The following is a 21,203-nucleotide window of genomic DNA, read 5'->3' on the forward strand; positions in this document are numbered from 1 at the left end:
TGGTGTTTATGTACAGCTTTTTCACAAAATAGATCCAATGCTACAGTTGTATCATAATGAAATTTCAGGGAACATAAACAGTGTCTGAAATTTTCAGGAATTATCAATACATATATATATATATATATATATATATATATATATATATATATATATGAAAACTAATTTTTTTGGTTCTGTACTGTCTATAATGATCATTAAAACCAATGTGGAGATGTTTTACATAACAAGGAGACACAGTGCTCACTTTACTTTTTCCACAATTTGTAGCTTCAAATTTCTTAATGAGTTTTACACCTGGTTCCTCCATGGGGATGTATGAATGAAAGGAAATCAACGTCTCTGCGGCTTTAACATAATTCAAAGTCTTATTATACACCTAAATTGTCTGTGTCTGTGAAAGTATTAGCTGATTTCGAATTCACTTGTTCCCACTGCCTCTTCTGTTGCTAAGAACATGTATTACTGTCTGGTACAAAAGAAAACAAAATGTATGTGATTTAGTTTTTTAATTACCTTTCCCATTTGTACCTGAATTATTTTTAATGGACTGTACTGTTTGAGTAGCTCAAACTTTTATAAACTTGTACACCCAAAGTTTGTAAATTCACTTACCTTTACTTCTGTACTTCATTTTTGTTGGTAGTAATCCATTTTCATATTGAAGGCCATATTCTACTTTTATTCCTACAAAAACAAAGGAGGGTACATCTGTTGGAAATTACGTCCTAATTCTTACTATACCATTCCCAGAAATTTTATCTACTGCTGTCTGTAAGAAAGAGTAGTTGCAGAGCTTTCTCGTTTGCGCAAGTACTAAGTGTACATAGCTATAATTAATCAAAAGGTCGTTCATATGTATAACATATTTGCATTGTCCAGAAATTTAACCATGTGGTACTACATTCGTCGTTCTCCAGAACCAACACATTCTTTCCTTGTTTTAATTGCACCAAGAACCAGCTTTTTGGCTCAATCAGTTAAATGTTATCCAAATCATTTGGTGATAACCTCATTAAACTCATCAAATATGGGTTTTTTCATGATCCAAACAATCAAAAATTAAATAAAAACTTCATAATGAATACCAATTTGTGATCTTTTGTTTTTAATGTCTGTTACATTTGGTAACTGTATAAATGGTATTCTCAGCCAAACAGTGGTTCTGCATACCAAACCATGAAGTATAAAGTAAATTGTTTCTGGCTTAATGTATTACAACACAAGTCAGAAATTTAGCATCCCAAATGTAAAATGTCTTCAAGGGAACTATATGACAGTTATAGACATCTTTCACACCACATTTTTAGAAAGATGTTTACTGCTGGCATGTTTTAATGTGAGTGACATTTAAGATGTGTCAAATATCATGCAAAAGACATAACTAAAGTGTTATAAAACTTTGCAGAATAAGAGTGCATAATTTTATTTGATAATGCATATTTTTGAGATTTTTTTGTAGTTGCAGTAGTTTAAGAATTCAGTGCTACTTCTGGTTGCAAAAACTGTTGTAGAACTATATTCTCAATAATCTCAGTTCTCCTTAAAACAACCTTTATGACCCTTGTTTCTTATTACACTGGCAAACCAATTATGAAATTTGAATATAATTTGTGACTTATCAGTCACAGAGTTTAATGTGATATTTTCATCGGTACTAGCTGTTTAATGTCTCTTTGTTGTTATAGATTTCGCTTTTCTGCCAGAATTATGAATTTTTCATGAGATGCATATATATGAACCTCATCAAAAGTATTCTTAAAACAGTGTTGCATATGTTCTAAAATGCAGTGGTTCTGGTAATCCCATACGTTTCTCTTTTCCATCGACAACATATTCTACTCCACTTAACAATTAATTCATTTAGCTGTCTTTTCTATTAGATTTTCTGGACTGTTCTCTACTTTCAAATAATGTTACAAATTCATTATGAAGCACTTTGACTTTTACATTAGAAAACTCTTATTATATATCACATCCTTCCCTTATATTTGTTCAGCATAAAACACTGTGCTCTGGTATCATTAACGATTGTATGGAAATGTCTTGTAACGGTAGGGTTCAACATTATTTATTTTCAGTAATTATTCACCTTAGAGCAACAGTGCGTTAATAATAGGGAGCGTATTAAATTTTTAAGAATGAGTTGTCTGTGAAAATGTTATGGATCAGATTTTCTTCTCATGTGACAAGTGGCTGAACAACTGTTATGGATATCTTACAAATAAGTGATAGTTTTCTTGTAGAACTCTGCGTTCTGATATAATTATAAAAGAAGCTTGCTTCTGTAAAAACTCATATGTACACTTTTCAGGGCTCTTAGCTACACAAACTCTTTTCTTTCTCTTTAGTTTGCGTGCACGTTTTAAATATGTATGTTTTCCACCTATTGTAGTGTCAATACCTGCAGAGGAAGGTAGCCTGTAAGAAAAGCATTCTGATGTCTAAAGACAGATGTAGGGCAGAAAATAGTTTTAGAAAAGTAATAACTGTTTCAAGGAAAGTGTGGCTGAATGGGTGGTTTTCTCTCAGTACTTCAATCTTCTAAGTCAGCCTGGGTAAAATAATATCAGTACATTCCACATGGAAGTCTGAAACTCAATATCAGTCCTGCAACTTTTTTGCTACATTGCATTTTAAATAAAAGGTTTGACTTCATTTCATAAGTTGCTAGCAAGTAATTTCACATGTTTGTGTGATGTTCACAGGTACCGTATCTACACTCGCCAGCCTACAGACGACAAATATGGCGGTGCATCAGCTGTGTACAGCGCCAAGAAGGCTGCTGCAACCAAGGGACGCAAAACTGCTGAGTCCGAGTATCCCCATCAGTACAAATTTGTGTCTGCTTGAAAAGGGTCCTTATTTTCCAGTGGAAAGGATTCTGTACATTCCACTGTTGGAAAGACACTTTACATGTCCTTTACATTGCATATCACGAACAATATGTTATTTATAAAATTGTCATATTACATTGGTCTTACATCTGAAAGCTGATCGATGTGTGCAACAACATTTCGGACATGACTCTAACAAAAAAAAAATTGTTCTGTCATATAGTAATATATTGCAGCCATTCAGCTCCCGTCTAACATCATCAGGTTTCAGTTATGATGGTTACCCATTCATCTTACACAGTTTTGTTGAATGTGAACAGAAGTCCAAGGAAATAATATCTGAAACAACCAACTGACAGAAATCCAGAACGCATTATCTTTATGATCTCATCCTGCTAAACAATCCGTTACATAAGATACGAAAAAATAAATGTGGCAGGCAAAAGTAGTGTACTTGGTTTCCTTCAGAATCAGATGGATCAGTGTGGGTTCATATTATCTATATAAATCACTGTCCATATATGTATTGGTTTTCTGCCAAGATTTATTTCTGTTATTGAATTTTCTATCATATCTTGATGATTTAAAACTTTTGAACAATGGATCATATACACTGACATTTATATCACATATTGGTATTTGTTTCCAAAAAATGTAGTATTTAGACACAGAAAAGAATTTCTGCAACTTTTAAAGTCTGGAAACACTTTGAAAGAAATGAAGGAACGTTTTTAGAGGTCAAAAATATAATATTTTTCATTAACAAACTATCTCAATTCTTCTATAATAGAGGAATCAGTAGTGGAAAAATATGTTCACCACATCTCCCAAAATCATGACAACCATACTTCATTGAGAATCTCTGACTTAGTCATAAGCAGACACTTGCTTACAAAAGAAAGTTTGTCTGATTTTTGTATCTATATTGTGTGCCAAGTTATCTACATCATGTAAAGCAGTGTTCCACAAGTTAGAAGACTGAGAAGCTTCTGTTACATAGATCTAGAAGTGGATACTTCTTTGAAGAATACTTCAGTAGCTTTCTAATGTAAAAAGCTGAAGTCTAAACATGTAAATTAATTTTTACAAATGTTGCTACCTTAAATGATCTGCATCTTTGTATTTTTTTGTTAATTTTCTGTATTTTTGTTATGTATTTTTATACTTTTGTAATAAATGTCTTTTGTATAAAATGATAATTGTAATTTGTTGTGATCCTTCCTCAGTGAACCTACAAATAGCGATTTTCTAATTATGAGCTGTGTTGATGGTTTCAGTATAATAATATAGAACAGAAAAATCTACAGAGTGCTGAAATCACTTTGATACATAGACTTATCCTGCTAATTTATCCGTGAATGTGTATAATAATCTAAATTGCCTTGGCATAAAAATATCTGTAATTATTTGTCTACTTTTGAAACATGGATCGCACAAGTTTATAACATGAATTCATTTGTTAAATGTGATAAGTCGTTAAAAGAAATCGTTTTATGATTGTGATTAGGAAGGTAGTCAAATATTTTCACTCATAAAATTCATTTTATTGCGAACTACAGGAAAATTTAATGATCTGTTTGTGGGGCTAGTTACTCATTTAGAACTGTAATTGATAGTCTTCAACAAATCCTACAGGATAAATATGTATTGTAAAGTATACAAATTCATAACTTTGTGCCTAAAAGATTATAAAGACTTAATTGAGCGCCACATGTAGTTTTTACATTGTACCAATCCATAATGGAAACTCTGTTACCAAATTATGTGATGCTAGAAGATATTAAGGTTGGAAACATTAATGAACGAAAATAAGCAAAATATTTCAACTTAATGATTTAAACTGTTGTTACACTGACATAAAGCACGAAAGCCACTGAAGCAATTAATGGAGGAAGTGACATAGCTTGTCATGATACCTTGAAAAATGTCTGTGTAATTTGGTGTAGTACATCAACATTTAAAAGACTGATGAACGACAACATCTTAAGCAGCAAACATCTTAAAAGCTGAGAGGTGTTAGTGGCAAGTCAGTATTACATTCTTTGATAACAGGAAAAGGAACTGTACCAACAGCTTCATGACCTTCATATAGGAGCATGAAATTAACAGTTCAAGAGGAAGTGAAACATAAATTTTCTTGAGTCGACCATACTAATATCAGTGGTCACAACACAGTTCCTAATGATGGTACTTACAACCATACTGTCATTAGAACAACATTGCTGAAGGAATTACGATTTGGGATGGTCAAACATCAAATGAAATACAGAACAATTAAAAACAAGGGAAAGCACTGTTTAATTAGAAAAACTGCTTGATATCCTAAGTCTAAGTACACAACTCTAAACTCTGGAAGTAGATAAGTACAACAAAAAAGTATGAGCATTCAATATGCATAGCTAAATTATACCAAAAGATGCCCAACTGAAACACCAGTTAAACAGGCAAAAACTTCCATGTGCAGAAAGTAGAGGAAATGGAGTCATTTCACATTCACTATATTCACTCATCAATGGAATGTAATACTAAGCATAGCATTTTAAAAAAAATTGGTACATAGGTGTCTCAACATTTTATGTATGTAAATTAGAGAATTTAAGATAAGTTTTAGTTAGATACAGTGGAAATTAGCAAAATTCAGTGGCTGTATAAATAAGACATCTGGTCAGGGGAGTAGAGTGTTATAGATACAAAATCGTGTAGGGGTAATGAGGGAGTAGATCTAATAATGAATAGGAAAACAAGAATGCCAGCAAGCTACTCTAGCAGGGAAAGAATATGGACTGGAGGAAACGAATGCAAGAAGAAGCTACCTGATAGAATTTTGCATGGAGCATAATTTAATCATCGCTAACGCTTGGTTTAAGAATTATGAAAGAAGGCTGTGGAAAAGACATGGAGACACTGGAAGGTTTCAGATTCATTATATTATGGTGAGACAAGGATTTTGGAAACTGTAAGACATTTCCAGGGGCAGATGAGGACTGTGATCAGAATGAATTGTTATGAACTGTAGATCAAAACGGAAGAAATTGCAAAAAAATGGTAGGAAATTAAAGAGATGGGACTTGGATAAGTTGAAAGAATCGGGTTTTGTTGAGAGTTGCAGAGGTAGTAGTAGGCAACGATTGACTGAAACAGGGAAAAGGAATTCAGAAGAAGATGAAAGAATAATTTTGAGAGATGAAATAGTTATGTCACCAGATAGGTAAAAATACAAGAAACCCTTGAAAGTCACAAGAGACATTGAATTTTATCGATGAAAAGATAGTATATAAAAATGCTGCAAATAAGGAGATGAAAGGGAATACAGACATCAAAAACGTGTGACCCGCCGAAAGTCCGAAGTAGTTACGCAGAAATGGCAAGAGGGCAAATGAAATGCGTGACTAAAGAAGCATGCCTAAGCAGGGGAAAGATAGGGACCGCCTATTGCAAAATGAAAGAGACTTTTGGAGTAAAGAAAGCAGTTGTAAGAATATCAGGAGCTCAGATGGAAAATCATACTAAGAAAAGAAGAGAAACCTGTGAAGTGGAAGGAATATATTAAGGGTCTATACTGAGGAATTTAGCGTCTAGACAATATTATCGAAAGACAAGAGGAAGTAGATGAAGATGTGATGGGAGATATGAAGAATTTGCCAGAGCACTGAAAGACCTAACCCAAAACAAAACCTCTAGAGTAGATGACATTCCTTCAGAACAACTGATATCCTAAGAAGAGCCAGCCATGTGATGTGCAAGGTGTATAAGATGGCCGAAATACTCTCAGAATGTAATAATTCCAATTACAAGGAACGCAGATGCTGGCGGGTGTATTAACAAACTACCACATAAATAAGTCACAGTTGCAAAATAATGACACGGTCATGGAAAAATGTAAGAATTGTTATAAGCTCATCTTGGGGAAGATCAGTTTGAACTCTGTAGAAATGCAAGAGCACCCGAGGAAATACTGACCCTACAACTTATCTTAGAATATAGATAGAAGAAAGACAAACCTACGTTATAGCTTTTTCATTTTTAGAGAAAGTCTTTGATAGTGTAGACTGGAATACATTGTTTGAAATTCTGGAGACGGCAGGGGTACAGTACAGAGAGTGAAATTTAGATGAAACTAGTAAAGAAATCAGACGGCAGTTATAAGAGTCAAAGGGCATGAAACGAAAGCAGTGGTTGAGAAGTCAGACGGGGCTACAGCCAATCCCTGATGTTATTCAACAAGTCTATAGAGCAAAACGTATAGGAAAGGAAAGAAAAAACTGGAGAAGCTATTAAAGTTGAGGGAGAAGAAATAAAAACTTCAGGTTTGTCGATGACATTGTGATTCTACAGACACAGCAAAGGACTTGGGAGAGTGGGTGAGTGGAATTGGCAGTGTCTTGAAACAAAAATAGAAAACGAACAGAAAAAACAAAACGAAGGTACAGGAATGTAATCGAATTAAATAAGGCGATTCTGAGAGAATTAAGTTAGGAAAGAGGCATTGAAAATAGTAGATGAGTTATGCTATTAGTATTTAGACAGTAAAATAACTGATGATGGCCGTAGAAGAGAGGATATAAAATGAAGACTGGCAATGGGAAGAAAAAAGAAGATAAATTCCGTTTCATGTTTTATGTGTTGAGAAGTCTGATTAAAAATTATATGCAGTATAGTTTTGTGGCATAACTTGGTTGAAAGAAGGTGTTGATTGACACCACACATTCTGAGACGTCAAGGAATCGTCAGCTTAGTATTCGATTGAAGTGAGGGAGAGGTCTCGTAGCAGCAGCAATGCTGCAGAGTTCTGTGAGCTGACACAGCTTCAAATAAGAAGCGACATATTTCAAATTGTTTAGCTTCGAATCCTACATTTTGTCCAAGTCTGTGTATTTATCAGGCCATCTTTAGTGTGAGTAGGAAATGTGATTGCTGTGTTCAGATATGAGTCAAGCTGCTGAGCCTTTGCTCACAGCTAAAGGTAGAGTAGGCTTCAGTCAAGCAGAATGAGGCTGTTACCAATGAGCATCAGTGTAAGGGGAGATCTTAGGACGCCCAGAACGACGTACATGTTCCCTGGCCGGTCCACTACTGTGGCTGCCCTGAATACTGCCTGTACTGAGGTTGATTCCTCATACATGGTCGAATTGGAAGCCGTTTCAAGGTGTGGCTGGCAGCGAAAGGCTTTTGTTAAGGGCCGATCAGAGTGCCTCCATGCTTCATTTGGCCAACACGATTCAGGCACTATCTGTGGCTGACAAAGTCACTGAGCCACATGAAGTCGCCTGACCTATTCCAGAGGAAGCCTCTGGGTCCATAGCGTCTGGGCATTCATAGAGGGTGAAATTTCTGGTAGTTGGGTGTTCTAATGTTAGGTGCATGATCGGGCCATTTAGGATGACTGCGAAGGAGGGGAAGGAGTCCAGTCTGTGTTCTGTGTGCACACTGGGAGATGTGATTCCAGAGGTGGACTGGGTGCTTCTAGATGTCATGAAGAGCCCAGGGTGCAGCCAACTGCCGGTAGTGGGTCAAGTTGGTACTGACGATGTTTGATCCTTAGGTTCAGACGACTAGCTTAAGTAGTAAAGGCTGCCTGTCTTGCTTGCGAGATGGTGGAGAACACCATCTGGAGCATCATCCACAGAACCGACTGTGGTCCTTTGGTACAGAGCCGAGTGGAGGGTCTGAATCAGAGGTTTAGACAGTTCTACGCCAATGTAGGCTACATTGTCTTTTACATGCGCTATAGGATTCACTAAATGGATCAGGAGTTCACTCCACAGCAGGAAGCGGCTAATGGGTAGCGGGGCTGCGTGGAGGGACTGGACGGTTTTTAGAGGGTTTCAAGAAAGTGCAGGAAGAGCTTCAGTTTCTAAGGGTACAGGACCAAAACAATATGAGGGTAGACATACATGAACAATACTCAAGAAACGGGCGAACAAGCGCCTTATAAGCCACTTCTTTCGTGGATGAGTTACATTTCCTAAAGATTCTTCCGAAGAATCTGAGTCTTGTGTCTGCTTTTCCCACTATCTGTTTTATATGATCATTCCACTTAAGGTCGCTCTGGATAGTTACGCCTAGATGTCTTCCGGCAGACGCTGTCTCCAGCTGATTGCCATCAATAGTGTAGCTGTACAGTAGTGGATTTTTTTTCCTATTTATAGGCGCAATATGTTACATTTATTTACGTTCAGGGTCAACTACAGAGTCTGCACCATTCATCAATTCTCTGCGGGTCGTTCTGCAAATTCTTACTTTCTTCCGGCGTTGCTACTTTGGTATAAACAACTGCATCATCTGCGAATAGCCTTAAAGAGCATCCGACGCTTTCTACTAGATCATTTAGATATATTGTGAACAGCAACGGTCCTATCACACTTCCCTGTGGATCTCAGGGAGGAACCGAGTGAGCTGAGTTTCGCAGGATCTCTGTTTGCGGAATCCATCTTGATTTCTACAGAAGAGATTTTCATTTTCCAATAACATCAGAATTCTGGAGCATAAAACATGTTCCATAATTCTACAACAGATTGACGTTAACGATATAGGTCTGTAACTGTGTGTACCTGTTTTACGGTCTTTCTTAAAAACTGTAGTAACCCTCCTTTTTTCCAGTCGTTAGGTACTTTTCGTTACTCAAGCGATGTAGGATAAATTACTGCTTAAAGGGGAGCAAGTTCTTTCGCATAATCTTTATAGAATCTTATAGGTATCTCATCTGTTCCTGAAGCATTTCCACTAACAAGCGATTGTAACTGATTTTCAACTCCGCGATCGGTTATTTCAATGTCTGTCATTTCGATGTTCGCACGACGATTGAAAGGAGGGACAGTGTAACGATCTTCCGTGGTGAAACAACTTCCAAACACGGAATTCAGTATTTTGGCCTTCTCTCTGTTATCTTCCGTTTCAGTGCCGGTGTTGTCACGGAGAGAGAATGAATAGATGATTTTGACCCACTTACTGATTTTACATACTACCAAAATCTCTTAGGGTTTTTACTCAGGTCGGTTGACAACGTCTATCTTTCGAAATCATTGAACTCTTCTTTCACTGATCTCTGATTTTCGCTTCTTTCACCTTTTGTTTGTCACCTAGGTTTTTACTTTCCTTGAATCTGAGATGAAGTGCTCTTTGTTTACGTAGAGCTTTTCTAACACTGCTATTAAACCATGGTGGATCTTCCCCATCCCTTAAAACCTTACTCAGAACAGGTGTAGGGCATGTTGAACGGTGCTTTGGAATTTTTCCCATTTGTTCTCCTCATCCTCATCCTCATCACAGAATATTTGATACTGACTGCTGAGGTATTCTGAAATTTGTATCCTGACACTCTTGCTAAGCAAATATATCTTCCTACCATTCTTAACATTCCTTGTAGGACCCGTCATCATAGATGCTGTCACAGCTTTACGATTACTGGTACCTTCATCTACGTTGACTGATTCGATAAGTTTAGGTCTGTTTGTTCCCAGAAGGTCTAAGACGTTATTGTCAGGAGTTGGATCTCTATCTACTCAAGGTAATTTTCTGACAAGACATCCAGAACAATACCACACGATTCCCTGTCTCTGGCGCCGGTTTTGATGGCATAACACTCCCAATCTATACCAGGCAAGTTGAAGCCACCCGCTATTACAACGGCATGGTCAGGAAAATTACTAATGATATTCTGCGTGAAGAGTTTGACAGAGCACTGAAAGAACTAAGTCGAAACAAGGCCCCGGGAGTAGACAACATACCATTAGAACTACTGACAGCCTTGGGAGAGCCAGTCCTAACAAAACTCTACCATCTGGTGAGCAAGATGCATGAGACGTGCACGCCACACGTACTCCGCTACCCTAGTAGCCGCTTCCTGCGTGTAGTGCACGCCTGACCTACTGAGCTGAATCAAACCAGTCTCAGGACTGAAGACCACAACAACAACAACATTCTGCAAACTCTGTCTGAAGAGCTCGACAACTACAAATCCTGGACCAGGTGGTCTATAAAAGCATCTATTCACCGTTTTTGAGCGTTCTTTGTTACTCAGTTTCACCCAGATTAATTCACATTTTTTACTGTAATAAACACGCCGCCACCATTGGTGACTAACCTGTCCTTACGATAAACATTCCAGTCTGAACTCAGGATTTCGTTGTCATTGACGTCTGACTTCAACCAGCTTTCTGTTCCCAATACTATGTTCATTATAATCTTCAATGAGCGATACTAATTCTGGGACCTTTCCTTGGATGCTCCTGCAGTTTACTAAAATCGTATTAACCTTTTCTATTTCTGATCTGCGAGGACCAAGATTCTCTGTGGTCGCTGTGGCTGGTATAACAGGCAAGTTGTGTTTGCTCCCAAAGGAGGGGTCCTCTAACCCGATAGCGGTCGTGAAATTCCCATCCGATACAGTCGCAGAGTCGTCTGAGCCTCTGGTTTAGACCTTCCACTATGTTCCAAAGCAGAGGACCGCGATCAATCCTGGGTACGATGCTACAAATAAACAGCTTAGTCTGCACCCCGCGTGCGTTGCTAGCTGCCTTTACCAAACCAGCCAGCCGCCGAAAGGAGCCGAGGATGGCCTCAGAACCGAAGCGGCAGGCGTCATTCGTGCCGGCATGTACCACTACATGCAGCCGGTAGCACCCAGTGCACTCGATAGCCGCCGGCAGGGCCTCCCCCACATCACGGATGAGACCTCCCGGAAATACCGAATGCGCACTGGAATACTTTCCCGCCTTGCCTGCTATCTCCCCCAGGGGCTCCATCGCCCGCCTAACATTGGAGCTCACAATGGCCAGCATACCCACCCTCTCTACTTGTCCGGGCTGGCCAGAAAAATCGACCGTTGACCCAACAGGAGAGGCATCCCATGCTGGCTCAGAGTTATCATCAACACTGGGTAGCACCTTTTACCTATTGCTAAGACGTAGGGAGCCAGCCGCACAGCTTGCTCCCTCTCTCATCTTCCGCCCAGTGACACGCGAACCCACCACTGTCTGCCACCCACTCTAGAGTGAGAAGGCACCGGTCAAATGTTGCGTATCGGAAGCCGCAGCGACGTCCGGGCCACCAGGGTATTCCAGTGACACCAAGGCTGTCGCAGGTCTCGTCACTGGCGCCCGACGTCACCGCAACTTCGAGCATTAGCTGGAAGCTTGTCGACGGTAGCCAACGCAGCTTCCAGCTGTTTACGGACAGTAGCCAACTCTCCTTGTATCCACTCACAACAAGCACAGTCCCTAGTCATATTGTGTGTGTGTATAAAATAGATATGCTAGCGCTACTGAGTTTGGAAATATACCAAAGCAGAATAAACTAACAATAAAAGTTGGTGTGAAGATTTCCCACTGAACTCTGAGACCGCAAGCTATTAAACAGAAATAAATTTCTCTATATGGAAAATTCACAATACGAAGCCGAACTACACAGCGATATTCACAAGATTTACGCAAAAACAAAAAAACTACGATCAATTTTTTAATCACTAGTCTGCAGAGTAAAATACACACGTTCAGTTCACTCCTTTGCAGAAGCACGTCAACAGAAATCAAAGTCTAAATTAATTTTCAGTTAATCACACAAGTGCTGCTGCTGCTGCTCAGCTGCGCGTCCTCTCAGCTCGGCGGCTGCCGTCGACAAAACTTTTACAGACGATCTAACAGTGTTCAGATGGGATACATCCGATATGTAGTGTTTATTGCTGTCAGACGTACTTTATCTCGTAGTGAAATTGAAGTTGATAGTTCTTATGAGTTAGTATCGATAGAGGTTGTACTTGACGACCGGAATAAATTAATAATTGGTTCTCTTTACCGAGCCCCCAGCTGAGGTGATAAGGTTGCTGAACAATTGAAATGAAACTTTCATTTCGAATAGGTAACCCCCTCATTCAATTAAAGCTGATGGTGACTTCATTTTCAATCAACCCTCGATATATTAGTGAAAATACATGTTTAACGTCGGTTGTAGGCATATGACGTCGTCCATGAAGGTACCAAAAGCCTTCTCAGAAAATCATTTTGAACATTTAGTTCAGGAGCCCACCAGAAGTGTAAATCGTTGCGAAAACCTTTTTGACCTCTTAGCAACAAATAATCCTCACCAAACAGCATCATGACAGGTACAGAGATTAGTGAGAACAAAGTTGTTTCATATACACTGAATTCAAACCCATCAGAAATAAACGCAAAATACATCTATTTATAAAAGAAGATAGAAACATACTTGACACCTTCCGAAGAGACAGTCTCTCCACCTTCGAATCTGATAATTTAAGCGTAGACCAGATGTGGTTTACATTGAAAGAAATAGGACTGACGGCAATTGATAGATATATACCAAGTAAATTAGTAAGACAAGATACTTATCACCTATCGTACACAAGTCAGAACACTGTTACAGAAGAAACGGAAAAAAGCATGCCATATCTGAATGAAGGGAAAATCCCTAAGATTGACGAAGTTTTATAGAACCTCGAAATTTAGCAAGAACTTCAATGCGAGATGTTTTCAATAGTTTCCCCAATGAAACTCTGCCTCTGCCAAATTCAAACATGACAGATTAAGTAGATGGAAACTTTATTTACAGGAGTTTAATTTTACAATTGTTCATATTTCCGGTGCGAAAAATATTGTAGCAGACGCACTATCCTATTCTCTCAGCAACAATCAATAAGACGTCGCAGCCAACTTCTGCCAAACTAATTTCAGCCTCATATATATTCAACAAGTCGCATTTGAAAATTTCATTTCGTCCTCATTACGAGACATTGCGAAAGAACAGCAACAATTGGTTACTCTGCATTCCTGAAGAGCTTGTTAACAAATTAATTTGGTACACTCATTTAAGCTATGCCCAATATGGAGCCGGAAAAAGTTTTCTTATCTTAAGACAGAATTGTTATTTTGCCAACATGGAGAAACGTATTCGACGAGTTTTAGCGTCATGTAAAATCTGCCAGAAAGCTAAATCGGCCACTACTTCACATATTCCACCGTTATGTTCTATTGTACCCATTAAATTAAGGCATATGGCCGCTGTAGGCATATTTGGACCGATTCCTAGGTCTAATAGAGGTTTTTGTTATATCTTTGTCGCTATTGAACTCACTTCGAAATTTGTTACCTTTACTCTGCCACGCAAAGCTACTGCTAAATCGATTTCAAATGCCTTCGTAAAACATTTTCTACCTCGTGTAGGTTCATATATTGAAATTACTACAATTTAGATCTGCTACGCAAAGCTACTGCTAAATCGATTTCAAATGCCTTCGTAAAACATTTTCTACCTCATGTAGGTCATGTATTGAAACTATTACAATTTACATCTGCAACATGGACACATATGTTACAAGCTATAAACATTTCTCCGATTTATATATCCAAGTATCATGCTTCTTCAACCCTTCTGAACGACGGATGAAAGAAATTGGTAAACTATGTAAAATATACTGCCATGAGAAACATATTGTTTGAGGCACACACATTTTTTCATTCCAAAATGTAAATAATTCTATACCAAATAAATCCACTATGTTATCTCCTACTGTTATTTTGAAGAACGTTGAACCACAGAATAAAATTAATGAACTGGTATCTTTTCCTACAACACGTCGACTACGCCACCACGAAATAATTGACATAGCGCTTAACAATATCAAGCGTGCCGCACAGCGCCACAGAAGATAGCAAAAAAAGGGTTTGTAAACTCCATGAATTTCACATAGGACAGAAGATATTGGTATGCACACATTATTTATCCAACAGAGGAAAGAGTAGATGCAGTAAATTTGAACTTCTATACGCTGGTCCATATAGAATCCGCAGCATTCCTCATCTGAATGTAGTACATATAGAAACTTTACGAACCAGAAAGTCAAAAGGTAACCACCACATTTCAAACGTCAAACCCTTTATAGAATAAGCTTGTTTTATGATTTATCACACTGTAATGCCATTTACAGTTACATTTACATTTGTGTCGCCACATACTGATTATGATCATATTTTTCTTGGCAAGTGCCCGGCAAGGTAAGGTTAGCACGTCGCTTTTATTGTCGTAATATCGGACTGCGCGTATTTTATAAATGTAATTTTTCTTGGCAAAGTCCCAGTAACTTGAACTTAGCAGGTCAATTCACTTACTGTTATCACAGACCTGACACATTTTCCACTTTATGATGCATATATGATGGTTTTCCTATAGACAGTAGAATATTCTCTGTAAGTACTATGTAGTTTTTAAGGTATAACAAACACCAGTTCACTTTGACATTTTGCCTTATGATATCCCACTGTCTTGTTTATTCCATATTTATTTATGCCGCAACATTAAGATACTTGAAAATATTTTTGCCTATGGATTTGACCTACCACATTTTCTATTGTGGTATGCTGTATGCACGTATATTGACGTACGTTATAAAACAAAAAACTTGCTATGTTATATTTAGTTATATTATTAGAAATAAGTTTTCCCTTAATGTGTTACTGATATAAATGCTAGGTATTAATCCATAGTCATCATTTTCACAAAGCAATACCCTGTAAAAGAAATCAATTAAATAACCACAGTATTTACTGTAAATTGACATGGATATCTTACCATCAGAACGAAAGAAAGAAAATGCAACACTGTCATGAAAAGTAAATGGGCCAGAATTAACAAGCATTAACAAGAATATACTATACACACTGTATGATAGCAGTCTGAACTAATAATTTTTCTTTCAGAGAATGACTCGATTATGGCAGGCTATCAAGTAAAACTATATATATTAATTTTAGTGATGAGGTCTGTAAGAAACTCTATAACATATGAAATGATGATGAGAATGAATTAATATGAAAGAGAATAATAACAGTAATAATGTTATAATAAGAAAATGATACTAGAGAAGTTATGCCTTGAGCTGACACAAACAAATTATGATGATGAACACTGAAGTCTTTATTTTTTGCATATGATGACAATGGTGAAGTTTTCCTTTGAATTATGAGATGCTACGTAGTTGTTTAAGTATTTGTTGTAGTTCTTTTCGACAGTATGTCATATATCACATAGTATAATGAATGAATGTTTTTGAAGAGACAGCTAGAATACATTCATATTAAACACAATTTTTTCATTACCTGTTAATTCAGAGGTTATTACTTTTCAACATAATATGCATATATATCTTCTTTCAGCTTAATAATCCACTTTGTATTTTTCCCAGGAATAATATTACATGTCATCAGAATCATTTCTTAAATATTTTTTGTTATATGCTATAGACACTTAATTATTAAACCTGCTCCACTACTTGTATTTTACCTACTTCTTTCTATCATTCATGAATGTGATCACATATACTTTACTTATTTGATAACCTTGATGCAACTGACTCATGATGAATGACAAATGACATCAGTCATTTTATTTCCAGCAATAAATCAAAAGCAAATCTTCCCATGACCCAGCAATTAACCATTACTCCTAAAGCAATGCATTGCTAGTCCAATATATACTGCAAAGTTACATTCTTGTCTTATGTATTGATTCCATTACCTGTATGCATCATTAGGCTAAGCACCTTGATCACTATGTTAAATGTCATACATTATAGGTATCTCTTCTGCCACTTGCACAATATTATATGTACTTACTAACTGCTAAATGCTATATGTGATAACACCTATTTCTGAATAATGATTTGTATATCATCTGTATCACTTAATGTAATATTGATAGGCCACTGAGTCCCACAACTAGAATTTAAGATTACTAATGATAATTTATATGTTACAATTATTTAATTTTTTAATTTTATGGTTTGGCCTTTGAACGCCACCACATTTTGTAAAATTGTCATGTAAAGCTTCTCTGAAGCCACTTAAATTAGTAACATAAATTTTTTTCTTGATCTACTAATTATGTCATGTCAAGTATATATCTATGTAAAACCGCCAATGGAACGCTCATGTGAGCTTATCTTACATGTGTTGGCTGGCTCTGAGCACTATGGGACTTAACTTCTGAGGTCATCAGTCCCCTAGAACTTAGAACTAATTAAACGTAACTAACCTAAGGACATCACACACATCCATGCCCGAGGCAGGATTCGAACCTGAGACCGTAGCGGTCGCACGGTTCCAGCCTGTAGCGCCTAGAACCGCTCGGCCACTTCGGCCGGCTTACATGTGTTATGGGACAGAAACTCGGATTATACTTTGTAACTTTGGACTGATGTCAATAACGTAATTTTCAGAAAATGTTATAAGACTAAATGTATCCTTCAACCTCTGACCCAATTGTCACCAGTTAATGAGACTTTCCTATATCCTGACCATTTATCAGTTTCAATTCTCAGTCAATTTTGTACCGGAAATTTTTATATACGGGAAGGTTACTACTGTTTACGTGAAAGTGGCATTTTGTTTATTGTTAGGAAGAACAGTAAGTTCTGTGCAAGTTGGTTTTAGTACTGGTGATGCTTGTAAGAGAGTTGATTGTGGTTCTGACCTCTCCCCCATCGAGCACGAAATTAGATAATTGGGAAGAGTATCCAGGGTTGGTTACCTAAATTGTTAAACATTTACTAGGGTATATTCATTTTAAGGCCCCTTTGTGTAGCGTCTAGTCCAGTGGTTCCGAATCTTTCTAAGACCATTACCCCGGAATGCAATCAGATATTACCTAGTAGCCCCGCGCTCCCCTACCCAGCCCCCTACCGTCTTTTGCCCCCCCCCCCTTCCCCCGCATAATCTACTAAACTGTAGAATGAAAGACTGTAGAATGTTGCAAAGCATACATACCCTCCATTACTCCTCTCCATTGCGGTACTTTCTTGGCCTGCACACAGCAACCCCATTTACAATGTGTGCCTCATACTTACTGTCCATAAATCACTTGATTGCTGCACTCTTTACTTCTGAACTGGCAGAAATTGGAAGACTTCAGGCTGTTAATGCTTTGTTTCTGCCCAAGCAATTTCTGGACTACTGCAGTCACTATCTGCAACTTAGAGACGACATTTTCTTGACATATTAAGCATTTGTTACATATATGGCTCAGTTTTATAATCAGAAATTTGTGTGGCAAAGCACAACATATGTGCGTAGTGGGTGGTCTATGTCAGGAACCTGTAACATGCACTGCATTAGTGCTACTAATTAAGGAAAATTAATTGTTGATAACTTATGTAATCACTACCAGTCTTACGAAATTGTGATAATAGTAATGATCTTTTGAAAATAATCTACTCTTGTGACTGAAACAAAATCGAATCGTTTAGTGTACACTCCTCAGAAAATTTCATTTTACCCCTTAGCGGGTAATAACCCCCAGTCTGGGAACCACTAGTCTAGTCGGATCGATGACTAACAAGGTGCAACCGAGTTCTCCGGGTGACTATAAATAACGTCCTATTTAAAAGCGGTCTAACGTGTGGTGAAATAACGTGTAAGCCCCGCGTGGCAGGTCTTGCCGACTCACCGGAGGAGAAACACCCCTCTGAAGATGTCCAGCGCAGCTCTGGACGAAACGTTAGGAGCTGAAGAGTTTCATGGACCACGACCTTACATCCCGGAAGGTTTACCAGAAGATAAAGTCATCTTGCTTCCAGATAAATGGTTTACAGCCTAAAGATAAATTTGTTCTGACTCATCCATCATTGGAGACCTTTCCATAACCGAAGCGAGCGTTTTTGGCTCCTCCGCTTTTGATGCGGACAGACCACGGTGCGTTCACATGCATTTCGTAAACGGCGGAGCGAAGTGACTAAGGCAGTGAGTGGTGATCACACTGGACTTGCATGGGTGGGGACTGTGCTTTTGGTCATCCAGTTTTCCGTGATTTCCCTAAATCGCTCCAGGTAAATTCCAGGGTGGAACTTTTGAAAGGGCACGACCGATTTGATTTCCCATCCCATCTTTGAAACAGTCCGAGTTTGTGCTCCGTCTATGGTGACCTAGCCGACCTCTGTGGTCGAGCGGTTCTAGGCGCTTCAGTCCGGAACCGCGCGACTGCTACGGTCGCAGGTTCGAATCCTGCCTCGGGAATGGATGTGTGTGATGTCCTTAGGTTAGTTAGGTTTAAGTAGTTCTAAGTTCTAGAGGACTGATGACCTCAGATGTTAAGTCCCATAGTGCTCAGAGCCATTTGAACCATAAAATGACCTCTATGTCGTCGAGACGATAAATCCTGAGGTATACTCTATAGCACTTTAATATTCGTCCCTACCTCCCGGACACCATCTACTTTCACTTATCTGTCAGTAACTACACTTTACTTAATAGACTGTTCATCCCATTGAAATAATTGTTGCTCGTCAGATTACCTTCCATTCGGAAAGTGGGTGCACTCAGCGACTGTTATGTGGCTTATAAATTACAGAGTGCAGCAATCAGTCTTCCTGTTTTAGATTTTATTACGCAAATCCAGATTTTGGCTAGTGGCTTGCCGTTCTCAATACAATATTTTTTATTCTCGACGTATATAAGTCCCTGTTGTTCGGGCGTCAGTCACATTTCTTTCAGTATTGAAAGAAATCTGACTGACGTCCGAGCAACAGGGTCTTACATGCATCGAGAATAGATGGTTCAAATGACTAAGCACTAGGACTACTTAAACCTAACTAACCTAAGGACACCCATGCACGAGGCAGGATTTGAACCTGCGACCGGAGCAGTCCATTACCGTCATTAGCGTGTGCCGTGCTACGCTCGTTAGAGCGAGTCCATATTTGAGGAAAATTTTAAAAGTTGCTTCAGATCGCAGAGATCACGATCCGTATTTGATAGGAGCTTCTTTCTCTACGAGATAAGACCTCGCCCCCTCCACGCTGCCTGTATGAAAACCGTGCGTTCCCGCCTCGCTAAGTGGTCCACTTAGGAGGTGAGCCGCCCCCCGCCAACAGCTTTCACTGCCCCCAGGCAGCGTCGCGTGCTGGCGCCGTCTCCCTGTGCGTGACGACTATCAGGCGAGAGTCGCATTCCACCCGGACCGGAACGCCATGTAGCTGTTCTTGGCGAGATTTACCATCGCAGATCAAGGAGCATCCCAGCTGTGCCGCACAGCCCAGGAAACTGGCGAGCAACTCCTTGACTGCGAGATCGCAAGTTCTGTCTATAGTAAGGCTCATCTCAAAGTGTTGTGTTAAAAATTATGACAGGAGAAATATTAGCTGCTAATGACTCACCATGTGCATGAGGAGAGCGACAGAAAATGAGTGTCCCAGAGGTGTAGAGATCAATCTTCTTTCTTTCTTTCCTTCGCTACTGCCTGCAGCCCGCATTGTGAGCAGGGTCGGCAGGGTTAAGTACGGGATTGGCATGGTTAATTTCAAGGGGTGGCCGGATGCCCTTCTTGCCGCCACCCCGTACCTCCCGAGATGGAATTATAGTACCTCAGCTATCTGCGTCTAGGGTAAATCGTGAAATAGAGTGAATGTGTTTCAGAGGTCTGCGAGTCGTGTAACTGTGGCGGGACGTGGGGACCAGCCCGGTATTCACCTAGGAGGATGTGGAAAACCGCCTAAAAACCACATCCAGGCTGGCTGGCACACCGGCTGTCGTCACTAATCCGCCGGGCGGATTCGATCCGGGGCCGGCGCGCCTACCCGTGTCCACGAATCAGCGCGTTAGCGCTCTCGGCTATCCTGTCGGGTAGAGATCAACCTTCTATGTGATGTATTTATTACACTCCACAAAATGCACATCGTCGACATTCAAGAAACGTCCGAAACAAAGCAGTAACTTGTACCTTCAACATCGAATGAGTAACAGCGCGCCACAGTGATCACAAAGGTTCGCACCATCGAGATCTAAGGCAACCTCGAGAGTTACAAACCGTGCAGGACCTTCAGTGAAGAATCCACGCTTAAAGAATGCGTATAGAATCATATTGTGTAACTGGGCTACGAGAAATGATGGAATACGATGGCATGCAACCGAATTAGAAGCAGCCTGTCTTGGGAATTACAGTGAAACTCGCTATACTATAAGGCATAGCTACAGATGGTAGGATAATATCTTTTATAGGCACGGAAAAAACAAACATCCAATGGCTGACTCCGTGCAGTGGTTCTCGGGGGTATAAACTGCAATGCCGCACGCTTTTAAGGAGGGTTGGTTCAAATGGCTCTGAGCACTATGGGACTTAACTTCTGAGGTCATCAGTCCCCTAGAACTTAGGACTACTTAAACCTAACTAACCTAAGGACATCACAGACATCCATGCCCGAGGCAGGATTCGAATCTGCGACCGTAGCGGTCGCGCGGTTCCAGACTGTAGCGCCTAGAACCGCTTGGCCATCCCGGCCGGCTTTTAAGGAGGGACAGAGCAAACTGGGAGGATAATTTTTACACACAGACCAGGAATCAAGCAAAAGCAAGTTATTTTGACGAG

At 39.2% G+C, this 21,203-nt stretch overlaps 1 protein-coding gene across 2 annotated transcripts in view; it reads left to right on the forward strand.

The window, feature by feature from the left end:
* The window catches only part of LOC124717170 (RNA polymerase II degradation factor 1-like), a 70,728-nt gene extending 66,784 nt beyond the window's left edge, over window positions 1–3,944 (forward strand). For both annotated transcript variants that reach the window (XM_047243941.1, XM_047243943.1), the window contains exon 8: window positions 2,709–3,944. In XM_047243941.1, coding sequence (XP_047099897.1) covers window positions 2,709–2,853 — 145 coding nt within the window. In that variant the 3' untranslated portion in view covers window positions 2,854–3,944. The remainder of the gene's footprint in view (window positions 1–2,708) is intronic.
* Window positions 3,945–21,203: the final 17,259 nt, after the last annotated feature.

This window comes from Schistocerca piceifrons, chromosome 9, assembly GCF_021461385.2.
Source record: "Schistocerca piceifrons isolate TAMUIC-IGC-003096 chromosome 9, iqSchPice1.1, whole genome shotgun sequence".
NCBI lineage: Eukaryota > Metazoa > Arthropoda > Insecta > Orthoptera > Acrididae > Schistocerca > Schistocerca piceifrons.